The 21,511-nt window shown below is 38.2% G+C and overlaps 1 protein-coding gene across 1 annotated transcript in view; it reads left to right on the top strand.

Moving 5' to 3' along the window:
- Positions 1-21,511, top strand: part of LOC134752430 (protein dissatisfaction) — a 69,500-nt gene that overhangs the window by 46,474 nt on the left and 1,515 nt on the right. Inside the window, exons 5-9 of the mRNA XM_063688441.1 lie at positions 8,376-8,550; positions 8,708-8,838; positions 10,348-10,595; positions 11,115-11,225; positions 21,059-21,298. Of these exons, the coding sequence (XP_063544511.1) occupies positions 8,376-8,550; positions 8,708-8,838; positions 10,348-10,595; positions 11,115-11,225; positions 21,059-21,298 (905 nt within the window). The remainder of the gene's footprint in view (positions 1-8,375; positions 8,551-8,707; positions 8,839-10,347; positions 10,596-11,114; positions 11,226-21,058; positions 21,299-21,511) is intronic.

Below are 21,511 nucleotides of genomic sequence, written 5' to 3'. Positions count from 1 at the left end.
ATTGTAAAATTAATGTGAAATAAAAATAAGACTACTTACTCTTAAGACGACTGAAACAACTCTCTGAGTACATATAACCTAAAGGCCTGTTTGGCCTAAAAGTTGAATAGAGAATGCCGTGTAGCATTAAGTCCGCCTTTTGTCACTGTACATTTTTACTGTAATAAAATAAATAAATAAATATAACATATGTTTGATATTATTACCAATACTAGTGGCTCTGTGAGCTGTAGGCCTCGCTATAAGATCCATAAGTATGTATGTATAAGCTTGAAAAAATCAAAAGTAAATCCGTTGAGGCATTATCACAGCGTACTCACAATGGTTTTAAGTGCCATAGACCCTAATAACACTAAGTCATTTATGCCAATTTTTACAATTTCGTACATTTTACAAAAAACGAAACGACTGAAAAATTCTAAGTACTAAACCTGCTTACAAAATTTCACGAGAATCGGTTGAGAATTGCGACCTGTGCACTACGCCGGAACCTTAAAAACGCAAAGTTACTGTTAATCTATTGTAATTATTAAATAACATCCGTTGTAATCAATTTTTGTTAATTATAAGATTTCAGTTCCACAAAGGTAGTTTAAATGCTTAAATTGTAGCACGAAATTACGTGCGTAATGTTGCAATTTTACGTTAAAAAGCTTTTATAAGGCCATTGTTTGCGGAGAGTTTTGTTTATAAAATAATTGGAGCCGATCGCCGCCCGCGGCCGCAAAATAACATAAACGTATAGTTTTGCCAGAGCTACGTTTTTCATAAACACTTTTTGTTTGCTTTCAATTCGCCAGGGGCGTTGCCGCTAGATGTTTGAAGTTAAATCTCCCTTTTAAACGCTCCAAATGTGATTCAGTGAGCCTTTTTGAAGAGGCTTATGCGACTTAAACGTGCCTACAGCTTTTCTTTATTGAGTTTATTTATTCATAACTTAAAAGATATAAGTAGAGTGACTGTATTTTATGTAGGTAGTTATATGTACCTATACCTAATGAAATAATAAATTATTGTTAGTTTTTTTGTGCCTTCTTGCTTCTTGTTTAGTATAAATGGTAGGTATTACGAGAAATTGCAGGTACTTACGAGATATCTATTGTATTGATCTAAGTATGGACATAGTGTTTGTTTATATATTTTAGAGTGAGAGGTAAAATAAACAAACAAGTCATCCCAAATTTGAACTGTCCAAGCCAAAACAACATGACTGTAACGGATCATAAACAAACTTAGTTTCGTTCGCCTTCATTTAATTAAAATCTCGCTTATACGCGTCACAGTGGAAATTAACTCCCTTACTGCCCCTAAGCTATGACTCTGTAAGTTGAACCTTGTTGTGACAGGATATGGTTAAGTTTTGGTTGGATGTGTAATGCAAGGGCAGGGGTGAAGGCCGAGAAAAAAAGCACGTGTTCGCTTCGGGATTACACGCGCCCCATAAACAGAGGTGAACAACATAGCTTCAGTCGCGCCCCGAGCTGTGCTGAATTGACTCAATGCACGAAGTCCATCATCGCATACATAGTTATATATGTAGTTTTTAATTTTGTTTTGTATTTAGTTTCTCATCATAACAGGTATATTATATTATATTATTATACATCATATTAGAAATACTATAAATTGTGTTTGTTTACAGTTGCCTACATACCTAACTAAGACATAGTACCTACAGTCAAATCCGACCCATTTCGTACCTTGTCACAGTGGCAATCAATATGAAAGTCGCTAGAGACCTTATACTATTTTCACTGTGACAATGTACAAAATGGGTAGGAAATTAATGTATTTGACTTTACCTACGCGTCCTATTGGAATTGGCAACCTAGGCCCTAGGCGTACGGACCGAAGTATAATAATTATTAAAATTGGCAAATTGTCCTCAAATACGTTGTCCTCAGAAAGTCTTCTGGACAATACCCCTAGATTTTTTATACAAGACACTTCTAGAACTTATGGCGCTGACTATGCATAATCATACGTATCAGCGGTAACTACCTAATATTTGACGTTATCAGACGAAACCCGCCACACATATTTATGCCAAGTACATGACTGTACTTACCATATTTAGAAATCTGGCGGAGACTCGAAGCATCAAAATATTGAAACATGCCCAGTAGAGTCCGCCTGCAAAATTGCAAATGCAATCCTCACTTTAAGCCACGTATAGCGCTCATGCGGGCTGACGCCTAGCAACAGTAAACTTATCACTAAACAGTGGTAAACCGAATTGTTTAAGTGCTTACATTTAAAATTTCCCATAAAGTGTAAACATTTCAACAAGTTGTCGAATTATTTAATAAAATAGGTGTTTCCACTGCGCTGACTGTTTAAATGTTTTTCATTTCTCATCCTCTGAAAGAGGGTCATTGTTGTTCTAAAAGGTGTGCAGAAAGTGATAAGTGTCTGCACTAGAGCATTATACGTTCGAAGTACGATTTTTGTATTTTACTACGATAAGCAATTGAAATTTGAGTTTAAATGGATTTGTTATACAATTTTCATTCTGATATTTGACTCTCCGTTCCATAGATAACGAATTAACGATACTTTTGCCTAAATTGTTAACTGAAAGGACCCTTAAGAAATATTATAAAAAGTTATACTTGGTCATGTTTTAAAGAAAACACATACATTTTACTTTCCTCGTATTCGAAATGAAAAGTAGAGTATTTAACTCGAGTGAAAGGCATCATTTCAGCCTCGGACTATTGGCGCTCGAACGCAGTGAGAACAGAAAATACTTGGGCAGAATTGAGTGCCTTTCATCATTTGGTTAACAATCTACTATATTAGCATAGTTAGCTTCATTACCATATAGTCAAAGAGCACTGCTGGCGCTGCTGTACCAAGTAGCCATATGACACCTTTCACAAATTCGTCGTTTTTCAAAGGTTCAATCGCTTATGTGGGTTGTTGCGCACGGAAAAAGTATAATTTTCGTAGTTCACATTTGTGCGTAGCGTGCAACAGTAGCAGCAATCAGCAAATGAGTTTACTTCAAAAATACTGGTCTACCCAACTAGCAAAAATGTCTTGGACACTGTCACATATAAGAGCAAAAGCATTATAAAGGTTTTATAAGGGTTTTGGTTAAGAATGGACCCCTTAGAAAGGCAAGGGTACAGACGTTTTGGACTATAAAAACTTATAAACTCATAAGGATATCCTAAAGATACATACAAGACCTACTCGTAAAACACGTATAAGGACATTGTCTTACAGATGCACTTTGTAAGACTAATTACTCTTAGAAAAAGATCTATTCTTTAAAGCGCATCTTACAAGGCCATTTGTTCTTTATAGTATCTTAGTTAAATACAGGATAAGGGTTCTGATCTTACTAAAGCATGTTATATGGCTGCTGAAAAACAACATAAAAGTAAGTGTATTTGTTCTTGACTAAATTATATTAAAGAGTAGTAGCTTTTTGGAAGATATCTGTAAGAACATTTGAACTCACAAAGGTCATAAGCTTGTTTAGTAAAGTATATAACCGACCGGAGTCTGGTCCTGACACAGACCACGGTTTTCTGTGGGTCCTGAATTGTCCTCCACTGTGTATGCGATTTAGTGTCTATGGATACATCGCGTACTGTTGGTAAATAAGTTAGTGTGAATGTGAACGCCACGGCGGGAACGCAACGTATGCGCTAGCGCTAGCGACATGTGCGGGCACAATGGCGACATTCTCATGGACTCGGTCCGGTAAGCTGCTTGCGTGACGTCACGTCAGGGGTGCACACTGCCGATGCAATTACAACGCTATCAAGTTTTATAGAGCGGCACTCTTTTGTGCACTACTCTTGGATTAAGCTTCTATAAAGAATCGGTGTTGACTGGATGTATTGACGAAATTAAACTAAATTATTTATTACTTTTACAAGTGACAAAGTGTAAATATTGGTACCCGAGCAAGCGGAAGATTCCAAAATTGAACCGCTATCATAGCGTTGGAGTAGAATCTTGAGCATTGCGAGGGTTTCAAGACACGAGGGTTAAACAAACTGCTCCCGAGTTTAAACCACACCATTGCGAGGAAAATACTAACTGTATAACATTACGTCTTACGTCAGAAAAGTTCAATGATTTTGATAGCATACGCAGTGCAAGTATCATTTATACGTCTTAATTTCATAGAAGTTTGACGTTTAAAATAACACTTGCACTGCGAGTGCTATCAAAATCGTTGCACTTTTCTTGGTCCAACTCTATTAAATATTTATCATTCAAAATCATCACCTAAAAGTCAATTCCACCAGCCAATATGAACCAACTCAAAATTTGTCAGTTTTGTGGATAAAATGCAACTTTCTAATCAGTTTTTGCAAAATATAAAGAGCCTTTACAAACTGAAAAATAAATTAATTACTTACAAGTTACATGTATGGGTAAAGTGGGCTTGCTTACATCTTAAAATTTTACTTAGTTACTGAATATTTTTTAAAGATGAAAACTAGCGGGAGACCTAAATTTATAAAAAAGCTTAGGTATGTTACACCTAATTACTTAGATATATACCTACCTACGTAGAGTGTTGTAATACATTAGTTTTTTACGGACTTAATTAAAAATATAACTTCAAGCCTTCATCGCGTAACACAGCAGAATACCTAGAATGTATTTCAGGTGCTAGATATATAACATCAGGATTTATTTCGTTGATTTCCGTTTGGGCTATGGTGCTGCAATATTATTACTAAGTACTCGTAGTACAGAAATCCCAAAAAACAAAATAGGTACACAAACTAAAACTTACCAAAGTTTTGCAAGTCATTCCACCTACATATCCAATTAAAAGTCAGCCAAGATTAATCTCAAAACAATTTCGTAACGCAACGCAAATACGCCGAGCTTATAGGGTAGGTGCATTATAATAGGCGACTCGATCCGGCTTACCGGGCCGTAAGCGGTTCACGCCGTAATCCGTGTAAAACAACAGCCAAGTTACACTGTCACGAACTTTCTATAGCCTATGGAATGGAAGTTAACCGGTTTTAGTGTATTCGTAAATTTTATCCTGCTAATTGATTTAAGAATAAGAATAAGAATAAATTTATTATAAATGAAATATATAACAGAGAATGTCTCCGCACTAGGCTACGCCTGTATCGCGGGGAACCAGGTACAATTAAAATTATTAATAGTTAAAATATAGAGTACTACACAACAAAGTAGGTATTGAAAAACAAACTTAAATGAAGTACTTGAAAGTACGAAAAAAGAAAAAAAATATATACAATATTGAAAACTAAACTAAAATATTTTACTTATAATATCTTCCGTCTCGGCATAAGTGAATGTAAAAATTTAAATAAGAGTATCTTAGCTTCTACAATGGTGCAGTGTTTAAGGTTACAATGTTTAAACAAAGCTTAAGCAAAGCGTTGTAAGTGGTCACTCGGATTCTTTCCCCGAAACGTTTCCCAAAGGCGGAACGGACTTCTGGAATTGGTAAGTTAAAGGTGCGTTTTTTGATTAGAGAACTATAGCAAGGCAACAAATTTGAGAATGTATGTGTGTGTAAAGAGATTTTCATTAAAAATAACTGACGTACGGTCAAGACCTTTGCTTCGGCATAGAGATCTATTTGAGCTACGAAATTTAAGAACACTTCGTTTAATTCTATAGTATATTGTTTAACAAGGGGGGTAAGTAAGATATCGAAAACGAGGGAATTAAAGACCCGAGTTTGCAATATTCTTACCCCCGAAGTTACACACAATGTGTTTGATCGCACTTGCGAAGAAAAAACAAAATTTTAAGCGACCTACGGTGACATTTCGAACTTTCGTCCGCCATATTGTCATTCTTTGACAGGTTAGACGTCAAAGGCAGTGAAGGTACAGACCCATCCCCATCCGGCATTAAGCCACGATTGAAAAATGTGTAAAAATATTTTAAACGGCTATTAAATTACTTAAATAAATATTTTTAAACATAAACATAAATATTAAATTATAAACGTCAGTATTTTAAAACTAACTCATTTATACCTACTTGGGTCTTATGAATTCATCCATAACTCCCGCGGGAACAATATATAGGCCTTTGTCCTTTAGTACACCTGCATGAAATAAAATCTTTTTCAAACAAGTGTGAAGAAATAGTTATTTACGATACAAGTGCGGAAAAGAAGAAATTCGAAACGAGTGGCGATAAATTAAAACACGACCGCAGAGAGTGTTTTAAATCGACACGAGTTGCGAATTACCTATTCGCACGTGTATCGTACAACGTTTTACAGTAGGTACATATGGCCCTTTAAACTTTCGTCATATGCACGAAAAGTGCTCTTTACGCACTAGTGCGAGAATGTACTGTAATAGTACATTTCCGCACGTGTATCGAACGACGTTTTTTTAATACAGTTGCGAAAAAATAAGAAAAACAACAAGTAAGGAATTCGAAACTTATATTATTAATTTTTTTATTTTATTTATGTATTTATTCACTTTAAATATTCATACAACTTTTGCCAGCATGCCACTATTTATTGTAAACCTCTATGGTTTATGTAAAAATTCTGTGACATCATTGACATTGACATTATGAAAAGGTGTTTTTTTAGTTGGGTGTTATTATTATTGAACCCACTTCAATGAAAGTTTTTTTTTAAATGCATGTTCTATAAGACAGAAACAATTGTAAATATAAAACATTGTACTATTATTACCCAAATATCGTTAATTACGATTATTTGTGTATCGTACATTTATAAAAACAATATGTTGTTGCCTTTGGAAACTTAAAGCAGAAAGAAAAAACGCCTCTTCTTTGACAGGCGTTCCGTTCCATTCAGACAACTTATTAAGAACGGTTTTTCAATATTCAATATAAAAAAATAGACGTAAGTATAGACGTAATGATGAAGAGGTAAGTAATAAAATATGAAATATGTATATTTTTCGTATTCTTACATTAACAGTAGGTTTTTATGTTGATTACGACGTTTAAAGGAAACTAATATTAACACTCATCAATAAGTAGTCATGAATTGGAACAAGTAAAAATTTTAAAAAGTTGGAAAAGTAAAAAGCACTAGTTCGCGAAAACCAACTTTCCGCACGCTAAACAGCCACGAAAAGTAGCACTTTTTGAGCAACTGTATTAAAAATAACTATTATAGTATTTATTGAGGACTTTCAATTAACAATTTAGGCAAAATTATTTATTTATGCAATGAGGAGTCAAATATCAGAATGAAAATTGTGTAACAAATCCATTTAAACCCAAATTTCAATTGCTTATCGTAAATAAATAAAAAAAATCGTACTTGGAACGTAAAATGCTCTAGTGCAGAAACGTATAATTTTCTGCACACCTTTTAGAACAACAATGACCCTCTTTCAGAGCATGATAAATGAAAAAGTATTTTTCGCACGTGTATCGTACAACGTTTTACAGTACATATGGCCCTTTAAACTTTCGACATATGCACGAAAAGCGCTATTTTACGCACGTGCGAGAAAGTAGCACCATATGTACTGTAATAGTACATTATGATACAAGTGTGCTAAGTTGGTCATTACACACGAGGCGATATTGTGCGCGCGAGCTGTAAGCGAGCGCGCAATAAGAAAGCCGATGTGTGTAATGACCAATGCACACGCGTTTCATACGACGTTTTTCAACACACTTGCGAGAAAAAAAAGAAACTTTCATATTAATCAAATTTTAATAGTTAAAACAGTTAGTATTGTTTGTTGCATCTGTCATACTGCCGGCCGCCCCTCGCCCCGGCCGCGCACCGCGCAGGCGGTCGGGCGCGCCGGTACCCGCCAGTCCGACCAATTAAAGAAGGCTCCCTTTCCATGCATATTATTAGCAATCAGTTACCTTCTTAACTCAGTCAGATAATATAATAAAAAAGCACGAGTGGAATAATACACTGAAAGAGCACGCGTGTTTAATATCTAGGATTATGAGCCAAAAATCGGTGGAATAAAAACGTCGTTTTGAGTGTGTTGAAAAAATATATACTTAGTCATGTTTGAAAAAAAAACATGTATTTTACTTTCCTCGTATTCGAAATGAAAAGTAGTGTTTAACTCGGGTGAAAGGCATCATTTCAGCCTCGTACTATTAGCCCTCTCACTGCGTTCGAGCGCCAAACTACCTCGGCAGAGTTGAGTGCCTTTCATCCCTTGGTTAACAATCTAATATTAAGCGATTTAGAGAACTTATTAATGGTAATATTTGACCAAGTTATCCAGATTTTCAAGAGATACCAACCTGAAATGAAAATGTGTCCTTTAAACCTTGATATTAAAATAAAAGTGCATTTTTTATGTATCTGGACTGTATGTTTGGAATTGAATGTACATACTCGTAGTTATTTGACACGAGATTTATCTTTCCCGCAACAGCAGTCCAGCACGAGCGCGGGCCGCGCAAGCCGAAACTGCACGTGGGCGCGCTTGCGCTGCCCCCGCCGATGGCGCACGCGCACAAGCCGCACGCGCTCAAGCTGTCACCACCCTCGCCGTACGCACCGCTGCCTTCCTTCAACTTCCAAGTAAGATCTTCGTGTCACATACAATGAGGCAAGCGAAGCTTCACGTGGCGCGCTGGCGCTGCCGCCGCCGATGCCGCATGCATACAAGCCGCACGCGCTCAAGCTGTCAACACCCTCGCTGACGCAGCGCTGCCTTCCTTCAACTTCCAAGTAAGATCTTCGTGTAACATACAATGAGGCAAGCGAAGCTTCACGTGGCGCGCTGGCGCTGCCGCCGCCGATGCCGCACGCACACAAGCCGCACGCGCTCAAGCTGTCACCACCCTCGCCGTACGCACCGCTGCCTTCCTTCAACTTCCAAGTAAGATCTTCGTGTAACATACAATGAGGCAAGCGAAGCTTTACGTGGCGCGCTGGCGCTGCCGCCGCCGATGCCACACGCACAACAAAACATCAATGCCAAAAAATAACTGATTGGACCCAATCTATAAAAATCAACCAACTCGCAGCGTCTCGAATATCACGCACAGCCAGAAATCTCGGTTTAATTATGGATGGTGAACTGCGTTATATAGAGCATGTAAACGGAAAGATACGGATCGCTTTTTACCGTCTCAAGGTTTTATACGGACTCGGGGAATATCTATCCGAAAAGGTTCGAGTCTTGCTAGCCGAGTCTTTAGTTCTCTCGCAGTTTAATTATTGTGACACTGTGTACGGACCCAGGATACTTTGCAAAACTGCGCAAGCTATTCAGCGTGTGCAAAACGCATGCGCGAGGTTTTGTTTTAATGTTTCTCGTAGGGCGCACATCACGCCCTACCTTAACGAGAACGGAATCCTGAAAATGAACCTACGACGGGAATTGCATTTGGCTTCGTTCGTGCACAAAGTTGTACACACAAAAAGGCCTGAATATTTGTTTAAGAAAATTGCATGGGCAAAAGATCAACACCATTTTAATACGCGCAGCAAAATATTAAACAAGGCAGTCATTCCTAAACACCAAACCAAAGGATGTAGAGGCGGATTTAAAGTCAGTGCAGCGAAGATATGGAACATCCTGCCCCCACCTCTTCGACTTAACATATCCCAAACATCGTTTAAAGATAAACTGAAACCCGTGTTGCTTAAAAGGCAAATTGACTTTAATAGTCTATATTCAGTGTACCTATTACCTACATAAACATGATTAATTATTTAGCTCTAATGTCCATATCCATAAATAATTACCTACTTATTACTTTATTTGTCTGGTAGTTAAATTTTCTCTTTAATTTGGTTCAGTTTCGTAAGTAATTTTTAATCGTATATATAAATACCTAAGTAAATAAAATATAGTAATAATATAATATGTTAGTACTTAGCAGTCGTCTTATGTCACCGCCTCAATTCGGGCAGGCTGAAAACCAGCGCTGAAACCACGCAGTAAAGGCGGGGCTTCCAGCACATTAGCTGAGACTGTCCTATTGTCACGTAGATATGTAATCTGAACTTATTTATACATAAATTGTCTAGTTTAAGTATAGCATAAGTGTGTAAAAAATAATTGTAAACCCTTGTTGTGGCAATAAATGATTTATCTATCTATCTATCTATCACACAAACCGCACGTGCTCAAGCTGTATATAGGAACGTCGTTGAACATACCTAAGGCAAGTGATGCTAAATGTGGGCGGGGCGGACTGGCCGTCGACGTTGCACACACAAGTCGCACGCATACTCCTGGCTTGCCCTCGCAGACTTTCAATTTAAATAAGTTTTTCGGAAAAGCAGTACTGGCTATACACAATATAATTAAAATTGTTCATGATTCAGAAATTATGACTAGGTAGAGGTACTCTATTTTTAATGCATGGATTACATCTCCATGCCCTGTCAAGATATACATCCATGGAACTTTATTTGCACACTTAAATTTAGCTGGTCTCAAGGCTCACGTATTACTTGTATTGTACAGTTCAATATGAGCAGCAGCATGAGTGAGGCAGCGCCGCTAAGCGCGGCGTCGTCAGCAGGGTCAAGCGGCGCTGGCGGAGCGGGCGCCGTCAGTCCGCTGCCTTTAGTTCCCGAGCCATTCCTGCCACCGCCGCCATTGCTGCACATGCTCATGTCCAGCGACAAGTGCCAGGTGAGGGTGTGTGTGTTCGCGTCCAGTGTGATGAGAGCGCCGTGTCGGCGGAGCGGGCGCCGTCAGGCCGCTGCCGCTGGTTCCCGAGCAGTTCCTGCCGCCGTTGCCACTGCTGCACAGTATGCTCATGTCCAGCGACAAGTGCCAGGTGAGGGCTTGTGTGATCAGTGTGACGTGAGCATCGTGTCGGCGGAGCGGGCGGGGGACCGTTCCTGCTCATGCTCATGTGTTGAGGACTTACTGCTGCACATATTCCTCGATGAACATCAACAGCACGACCATTGAAAATATAGATATGAGTTCCTACAGTCTTAATCTTTCAACAATGATTCATGCTGTTTTACGTTTTATGCTAGAAAATTATTACCTAGACCTACATGTGACTATTATATTGAGGATGAGACGTTTACATGTTAAACTATCACGTCTCTACAGACATTCAAATATGTCAATGATCAAATATTACCTATGAACGAATATTGCATAATACTTATTACCTGTTCTTATTGCCTTTGTTAGGAACTGATGTGGAGCGCTAAGCAGCTGCAGCTCCAAGGCGACCCCTCACTCCTTCGGCCTCCGCCGACCGCCTTTGGTGCTCCGCTGGCGCCTACATGGGAACTTTTACAAGTAAGTTAACATGCGTTAGGCTCAGCTTATTTATTTATTCACACAACATTCTACGTAGGCACAGTCAGCATCAAAAGAAGCGTATCAGACTACGCGTCAAAAGTATCTACTATTCTCTAATAACTTAACAGAAAGAGATACGTCTCTAAGTGCCAGTTGCACCATCCGCACTTGACAGACCGATCAAGGTCACCCGGCGCGCCGCGGCGGTTTACTATGAAACTGTCCATACAATAAAAGAACCAACCCTGAATGAATTAACTACCTAGCTGCAAGTTCCTATAATTGGCTCCCTGTATCTTCTACAATGTTAACTGTTTAATGTCACAGCTGTTGGATCTCCAAAAAAATAAAAAATAAAAATAAACAATTAGACTGTCACTGTCACTTTTGAACGGGAACTGTGGAGATACTCGTATATGTATATACCTATACTTACTACCTCTATTTGGATAGGTAAGTATTCCGATAACAGATACTTTTGGCGCGTTGTTTCATCCGCTACTATTGATGTTGACTGTACCTACACCTTGCCTGTTGTGCCGGATTTACACTTGTAAGTTTTACTCACGTAAGTTACGCGAGTAAAACTTACACTTACGCGAGTAACTATTGGAAATTGGAAAGAGGCAGAGCGCGGCGGAGTGGTTGATTGAGAGAAAGACAGATGAGATAGACATGGAGCACACATTTTTATTATATTATAATTAAGCTACATACACGTGTTAACCGGTGGGCGGCAAGAGACGGAGAGAGAGTCTAAAAGAACAGGCATAGTTTGACAGTGACAGATAATGGATCATAAGAGTTCATAGATTAACAGCAATTGTATTTTTGAAAAAGGGTGTACATACATTCCATCACTTCCCCTCACACTTTACAAACAAATACAGGAGTAAATGTGATACAAGAATCTCAAATGCCTTGGTTACCTAATTACAGTGTGTAACAAACATGTTTATCATAAAAATTTCGCTAATGAAATTTAAGATAAAACAAGACTTGACAACATTCATAACCAAAAGCTATTGCTATCATTCGAATCATTGGCCAAGCACATACTTGCAATGACTGAATGTTAAAAATACATTTTTAACATTTAAAGACAATAATCAATTGTCGCAACCAGATAATGCAAACTTTTCAGTTGGCCAACGATACCTACATTAACACAAAACAAAAAGTTAAATGTAAATATACCAAAAGCAAAACGAAGAAAAAATATGTGGTGTAGGCCAAATTACATTAGCACATGCATGACAAGGAATGGTAGGTACACCAGACAGACATCCAAACAGTGAACATTAATTAGTACCTAAATAAAAATTGAAAGTAAATAAGTAATTTATAATGTTGTTCAATATTTAACAAACAACTGTTATACCACTAGAAACTATTGTTTATTATAGAGATAAACAGAAAATATCACTGACTACATAACTGAGTTGAGTGGTTAGAACAGTTAGAACCACATTAAAATTTTGAAAAACAGATTTTACTTCGAAAATCAAGTTATTAGTCTCCGTCTCAAAAATTTTATAAACTATACTTTAATACAATTAACATTAGGCATTCAAACATATTAAAAGAAAGAATACATTAAAACTTGAATGCAATGTAAAAGCTAAATATTTGAAACACATAAAATATGTAAGTAGTAGCTTCCCCTTCACATCAATAAGTATTAACTTCATAGAAAGTCAAAACATACATTCATTTAAAAGAAAACAAAAATATGACACGATCTGAAAGACTTTTATCACTTAATTAGAAATGAGGAATTAAATAGATATTTTGCTTTCCCTCAAGATACCTATAAACATACATAAAAACCCACATAAAATGTCATGAAAACATAAGATCTCCTTAAAAAGTAACAAAACTTTACACATCATAATGACTTTTACCATTTGTTAAAAATGAGGAATTAAATATTAAATTATTCAGGTACCTACTTCGTTATTATTTAAAATTCACACAAATATACATTAACTTTCAGAAAAGATGATGTACTGATCAAGTTAACATGTCTGATAGATTAATATCATAATACCTGATACTGTGGAATTTCATAATTTCCTTGAGCTCTGCTTACCTGTACCATGGTGCTATACAGTGCGTGCTACGCATGTAACGTTCGCAACGCAAGCTGCCAGACACAAGCTTTGGGTCGAGCACTCCATCCTTCCCCTCGAACTTTACATGCTTTCGAGTATGATGATGACGTCAAAGAGTCACAGCTAACACTGTTAGACTCATGCTCCGACTTACAGCATATAAATTTAATTAGGTAAGAACCAAATCACAGCATTTGCCGTTAGACTTAGGTTATTACAATCACTGTGCAACTCAGGCTTTAGCTCAAAAACAGCATCACATTTAATAATTTACTTTCATTAATTAAAATCATAATGAAATAAAACTATGAAAACGGATTATATCGCGTATATTGAATTTATAATACATCCCGACGTTTCGAACTCTTTACAGCGTTCGTGGTCAACGGGTGACACCCGGGGGTAACCGAACTACTAACTATCGCGGTAACCGAAGACAATATTAAAATTATAATGGTTTATTAACATTGATAATGTATATTATTAATCCCTTATTATTACAGACTCCTTTCAAGTCATAATAAATATTAAAAAAAAGAATTATTTAATTTAAAATCTTAATTTAATATATCAATGTCACAACTCAATAAAATTTAAAATAACCTTCTGACTGTTCAATAAAACAAGTCATTAGATGGACAACACAAGTATGGATAAGTAAGTATATCAGTTTGGTCAAATTATCATTGAATAAAAAAACATATATCATTTTTGCAAGGGACTAGATTATTAAAACCGTGTAGAATGCCATAGGTAGCCATCAAACTTAGAAATATAAATTTGACTTGGCGTTATTATTGTTTAGCTTACTGTCATCAAAAGGACAAAGCATAAAGCAACCAACATGAAAGTGACAGGCTCTATATTTTAGACAAAGCTTTCTCAATACTATGATGGGCCATATGTTCTTAGGCAGATATACTTCCAAAAATAAATGCAAGAAGTAACTTAAGCCTTAATATGTCATACTTACCCAAAAAAATAATAATTAGCGATCTAAAAAAAAAATAAAGCAATAAAAAAAACTCATGGTCGTCAACTTTTAGTCCAAATATCCAAAAGTACATTATAACTGATATAGGAACAATTTATTTTTCCAAACGGTAAAATAGTAATTTAGGTCCAATCTTTGTAAAGGTACATAGGAGCCAAGACAATCAAAAGTGACAAAGCCTAAAAGTTTATATTAAAAATCACATTATGTTTCAAGCTTTAAAATAAAAACAAGTTTAATATGGCATTTCTTTAACGATTAGCTGTCTCTTATAGACATTAATATAAAAAAATCTGTAATTTTACCAATGTGAAAGCAATAAATATATTATTATTATTATTATTTGTATCTCCTTGGATATCACGGGCCTATAAATCCCGGTCTTTTGATAGGCTTGCGTGGGGATATAGATCCAACACTTAGAGGCCCCTTGGAGAGCTTTAATGTCATGTAGAACGCCTGCTGGAACCCGTTCACAGGCGCAACAATAGACACCCATGACCCGGTCGCAGCAGGCATTGGGACTATTGCAGAAAAAGTGAACAGTATACCGGTCTATGGATTGAAGTTTGGGTGGACAATGAGACTGGGCTATTGTAAAGAACTCCGGACACCTGCCATAACAATGTTAATATACGTTATCGAGGCAGGTGGTGACTTGCCGCTGACTAGATGGGCCCCTGAAACTGCCGTCGTGAAGACGACCAGGAGCAACACCGGTGTGAGCGGCTCAGGGGTGTCGAGAGGTGTGCGCCGCTTTCTACCCAGTGGCTGTTAGCAGCCACTGTGCCAACTCGCGTCTTATGCATCTTTCACTTCCACCCCTGGAGCATATAGCTCTTACGACTCCCCTCTGGACGGCCAATGAAGGCAAGCCAGAGCTGAGAGTCCTGCGGGTCCCCTTGGGGTCCACTCCGACCGACGAAGACGGAGACCCTGACCGACTCTCTGGAGCACTCGGGTCCGTGGGGTCGTCACTCCCCAACAGCTCGCCACAAGCTGCCCTGCGGGCTTATTATTATTATTATTACCTTTAAATATATGAAATGACCAAAACAAAAACATCCATACATATATAAAAGCTCTCTAATCTCTTAAAAATAAACCGCCTATTTATTGTAAGTAGCTCAACAAAAAAAATTTGACATACCTCAAAATGCTAGTAGCACTTCATGAGAGGTCTTCGCCAACAAGTTATTCGGGTGGTAAAGTTCTTGTTCCATAAAATAACTTACAAATATTGGACTGCGCACATCCAATTGTACAAAACTCCAGGCGAATAGTCCAGCACCAGCGGCTTGCCCTTAGGGACACACCATCAGTGAGTATGCTTTCCCTCTTCCGAGAGTGAAACATAACACTGGACACCATACCTTATAGGGTGTACACATCTGTAGTTGTGAGGTGACAGACCTTTTGCACCACATCCTCATGGGCACAACCTGGTCATTCATCACCTGTGGAACATAAGAAACACCTAACCCTATCCAAAAATAAAATGCAAATTGCATAAAATTTATTGGCACAAGTACAAGTTTCTTAAGTAAAAGGCATTTAAAAGTACACAAGTAAAGTCTAATGCATTACACAGGTAGTCTTCTCACAAAATTTACGTTTAACAATGCAAACTAAATTTAAATTTGTCGAGAGACTAGGTAACTATGCCATACTCTAAACATAGTACTACCACATGAAATTTGGATAAACGAGCTACATTACTAAATTAGTTGTTATAAATTACTGTTAACACAAATGTAAAAAAAAAAACTAGCACCGCTGAAAAGAAAAAAGGACAGTCATATATGAGCGCACCACATGCGCACCACGACACTTCACTATCAGCCGCTATTGATGCATCCAATTATATACCTCAGTCATGTGGTCGCCCACTGCCACGTTGGCATCCTTCTTTTCATATGACCAAAAACAAATCAATTGTAAGCTATGCCCTCAATGCGAGGCAAACCAGGCAAGGCAATGGTCCATAGCGAGTGCAGTCTTCGTAGCTTTGCAACGTGACTCGTAATCGTAAGCGAGTAAAATGCACGTTGACGTTGAGAGAAATCGCCCCTTTGGTACAGTGCAACCGAGACAATTTTTAGGTTAAGTACCTTCTAATATAGCTGCTTCTCATATCACGACACGCGGCCGCCAGCCGAGTTCGAGCCGTCCGGAAAGGCGATCCGCCATGCTTCTCTTCACCAACTCAACCACTTTTCTTCACCGCTATTTTCTTACGCAGCGCGTACGCGACTCTGGGCCCATAACCTATTGGAAATTGGAAAGAGGCAGAGCGCGGCGGAGTGGTTGATTGAGAGAAAGATAGATGAGATAGACATGGAGCACACATTTTTATTATATTATAATTAAGCTACATACACGTGTTAACCGGTGGGCGGCAAGAGACGGAGAGAGAGTCAAAAAGAACAGGCATAGTTTGACAGTGACAGATAATGTATCATAGAGTTCATAGATTAACAGACTAAACAATTGTATTTTTGAAAAAGGGTGTACATACATTCCAACAGTAACTTACGGTGAATTTGCAAATGTAAATCGCTTATCATATTTTTTTCCTAGGTACGGTAGTTGTAAAAAATATAAGTGTAAACTACCTGGTTGCTCACGGAAGCATTTCTCGACTTATCGAATTGGATCGATGAGTAATAAGTTACTTACGTAGGTCTTTGCTGTGAAATAATTTAAGCAAACAAGAGTTGGTGCCATCTGAGGTGGAAAAGCTAATTAATTATATCTTTTGAATCATGTTTGTGATTTTTAGCTTATATGATTTTTATTGTATGTTGTATGTTAAAAGTGTCAATGGGCCTCAGTTGCCTGAATATGATTTTTCATTTAGACTATATAAATCAGATCACCAAACATAGTGCATAAATCATTAAGATGGATCAAGTGGACGACCGTTTAACAGTTTTAACATTTTAGAAAATATTTTGATTTAAATTGATCTACTTATTTATGTTCACCACAGCTATGTTCTTTCGTTCGATTATTTCGAATTTTTAGGGTTCCGTACCCAAAGGGTAAAAACGGGACCCTATTACTAAGACTCCGCTGTCCGTCTGTCCGTTTGTCTGTCTGTCACCAGGCTGTATCTCATGAACCGTGATAGCTAGACAGTTGAAATTTTCACAGATAATGTATTTTTGTTGCCGCTATAACAACAAATACTAAAAAGTACGGAACCCTCGGTGCGCGAGTCCGACTCGCACTTGGCCTGTTTTTTAATTATTTAGGAGCATTAAAAAATTTGTAGATATGGAATTTGTTTTACGCTCCAAACTATAATAACCAAAAATCGAAAAACCGGCCAAGTGCGAGTCGGACTCGCGCACCGAGGGTTCCGTACATTACACAATTTAAACAATGTATTTTTTATGTGAAACGTGAGTGAAAGGTAAATTGCGGTTTACGATTTATGACGTATTAAAAAAAACGACTTACTAGATCTCGTTCAAACCAATTTTCGGTGGAAGTTTGCATGGTAATGTACATATATTTTTTAAAGTTTTGTCATTCTCTTATTTTAGAAGTTACAGGGGGGACACACGTTTTACCACTTTGGAAGTGTCTCTCGCGCAAACTATTCAGTTTAGAAAAAAATGATATTAGAAACCTCAATATCATTTTTGAAGACTTAACAATAGATAACCCACACGTATGGGTTTGATGAAAAAAAAAAACTGAGTTTCAGTTCTAAGTATGGGGAACCCCCAAAATTTATTGTTTTTTTCTATTTTTGTGTGAAAATCTTAATGCGGTTCATAGAATACATCTACTTACCAAGTTTCAACAGTATAGTTCTTATAGTTTCGGAAAAAAGTGGCTGTGACATACGGACGGACAGACAGACAGACATGACGAATCCATAAGGGTTCCGTTTTTTGCCATTTGGCTACGGAATCCTAAAAAGAAGGGGGAAAGAAATCGAGGAGTCATAACTGTGGTTAATGTTCGTCAAATTATGTAAATATACTTTCTATCCTGTTGATATCCAGAGAGGAAAATGAGGACTACCCTTGTATGGAGAAGCAGTATTACCCATTCGTCTTAAGTGAAACTTTAATACAAAATTGTGAGAAAACTGCATAAATCAATCAATCAATCAATAGCCCATAGCTAAAACTCGAACTTCGAAGTGTAATCAGGACAGGATTCCCTCAGCTGGTGGTTACACCAGGCCGGTTAGGCCAGTGTCAACTGGCCTCTAACAACTGCCTTTCAAAATGTACTCCTTTTAAAATTAATGGTGCTATCTTGTACCTACATTTACAAGCAAAATTTACAAATCTGTCGGATTTCATTGCCCAAATTACAAAATTGGTTTCGGTAGGTCTTACTTCATTCTTAACTCAAAAAAAAATTTGACAATGCACCTTGTTCGTGTCTGTTTTCCATCCAAGCTTTTACTTCGCACTTTTGTTTGCTACTTTGACTTTTTAAAATAATATTATGCAGCTGCTAATTTGACTTTACGACATAGAATAGAATAGAATAGAATAGTTTATTTCACAAACAGATTTGGCATGAGATGGCATTTTAAATTCTGATTTCGGTAAGTAAATGGGCATGGGTATAATTTACGTAAGTAAATCTCACAGGTCTCTAATTTTATTTTTAGGTGTAAACGCAGTCGTAAGTCACTTACATAAATTTTACGTTAGAAACTTACAAGTCTAAGTGCCAATTGCACCATCCGTACTTGACAGACTAATCAACGTCACCCGGCGCGCCGCGGCGGTTCACTATAAAACTTTCCATACAATAAAATTTAGCGAACTCTTTAACGATGACAAACAGTTGGTGCAACCGACCCTTAGTCCGGCCTAAATAAGACCGCACGCACCTACGATTGATTCGCCTAAAGCAAGACGGTCGATAGTAAGGGTTTTGAATATCCACGACGAATCCACCAACACGTTAGTTGGGTATAGGTACCTACTGCTTGTTTCCGTTCTTTTTTTTTTGTTGAACACAATTTTACATCGAAGAATATAAAAGTCGGAATAGTTGACTGACAACTGCACGATACCTAAAGTTTTAAGAGGGTGTGTACATTGACATTTGTAGGTGGCTTTTTGACTCAAGGGGCGGGCGAGCACTTCCGATTGGGCGGACGAGGGGTGACTTCTCGGCTTGCCTTCAGCCTTGACTTTCCCCGCCCATTCGATACTACGATATACGGGTTGAGCCTACATTTTGAACCGCGCATTTATTCAACTTGAATACTTACAATAATTTAGTGTTAAACATACTTGTAAAGAACAAATTATAAGAAAAACCAAGCATTGATATCTTGATTTAACCGGTGTTACTTACTGCTAATTTCCAACAAAAGATGACGCTATTTGTTGCTTAACATCATTTTTTGATCTTACAATAAATCCATCATCAGAAATTAGGTATACATACATACGTTTAAGTCTGTATGTTCGTGGGGTCCCTTTGTTTGACATAATTTTCAATAATTATGTCAAACAAACAAAATAATTAAGTCATAATGTAATAATTAGCTCCATGCATAAATTTTTTTTTTTTTGGATTCATAATTTATATCGTTGGAACACCGGAAATGATAAAAATACTTTTGTAAACCTTAACATTATTTTATTAAAAAATATTTAAAATGGCGAAAATTTTTGAGCGTTTGAAACGCTCATAATTTTTGGCGCGAATTCGACAGAGCGTGATGACGTCACACGTTGGGCGGCCCAACTGACGTTTGCTAGTAATGACACTAATCTGTCGAACGCGTGACGTCACGTGGCGTTTCGAGCGTTTCGCTCACTAGCTTTTCGCGGGCAAATTTTTGTACTTTTTATTTATAATTTTAAGTAATTAAATGGTAATTTAAAAACGGAAATGCATTTGTAACATGATATAACGGTAACAAACATCCGAATAAAACATATTTCGTTCAAATATAAACTTCATGCATGAGGCTAATTGTCATATTATCATTAGTCATAATTCTGAAACCGTGAACTTTTCAGGATTTTCCTCAGGTTATCCTAGATAGGTTAGGTAAGGTTTGATTTATGGCAATTCTAAAAAGTTACGAGTTTCTGAGAAAAACAGAATTATGACTAACGAAAATGTGGACAAACAATACATTATGACTTAAAACTATGTGGGAAACAATAGATACCCGTATGTTCGTACTTACTATTTCATACAGAGGCAGTGGCGTAACTAGGGGGGGTCAGAGGGGGCAAGTGCCCCGGGCGCCATCCAAGGGGGGCGCCAAAATGGGCAAAAGGCAGCAGCAGGGAAACTTTTTTCAGTCGTCAGGGGGCGCAAATTTGGTGACTGCCCCGGGCGCCATATTCTCTAGCTACGCCCCTGTACAGAGGTACTTACTACTTCCCTAAATGCATAAACATAATAAATATTAACATTAGCCCCGAACTGAACCAAGCTTACAGTAGGTACCTGTGGCGTTTCCCAATAAGTAGTAAGACCTAGGCATAGGCGACGATACATAGGGATACTATACTTAAATTATAAATACCTACCATGAATCAAGTATAAATGGATCTGTCATGAGCGGTGGGGGGAAATGACCGAACGGGATATAGGATCTTTCAGTATCTGCATAGAAACTTGTTTACATGGGGTCAGTTATCTCTGCAGCTTACTGTAGATAGCAAACATCCATAACTGAGGTACAAATATTCATGCTCATAACGAATTTCCTGCAGGAGACGAGCGCTCGGCTGCTATTCATGGCAGTGCGCTGGGTGCGATGCCTGGCGCCGTTCCAGGCGCTGACGCCCGCAGACCAGCTGGTGCTACTCCGCGCCGCGTGGAAGGACCTGTTCCTACTACACCTGGCGCAGTGGTCAGCGCCTTGGGATCTGGCGCCCCTCTTGGCCGCGCCGGCGGCCCGCGCTCGTCTGCCGCCCGACCCGCTGGCCGATCTGGAGCTCAACACACTGCAGGTATCATGACGGTCCAGACGCTGACGCCCGCAGACTAACTGGTGCTGATGCACGCCGCGTGGAAGGACCTGTTTCTGCTACAACTGGCGCTGTGGTCGGCGCCTTGGGACCTGACGCCGCTGTTGGCCACGCCGGCGGCACGCACGCGCCTAGTCTATACGGTATGCACAAAAGGTCAATTAATTAAGCGCAATCGTGGTCAGATGGCCACCC

The sequence above is a fragment of the Cydia strobilella genome, chromosome 1 (genome assembly GCF_947568885.1).
Source record: "Cydia strobilella chromosome 1, ilCydStro3.1, whole genome shotgun sequence".
Lineage (NCBI taxonomy): Eukaryota > Metazoa > Arthropoda > Insecta > Lepidoptera > Tortricidae > Cydia > Cydia strobilella.
The sequence above is the reverse complement of the archived record's forward strand: the minus strand, read 5'-3'. Positions and strand labels throughout refer to the sequence as shown.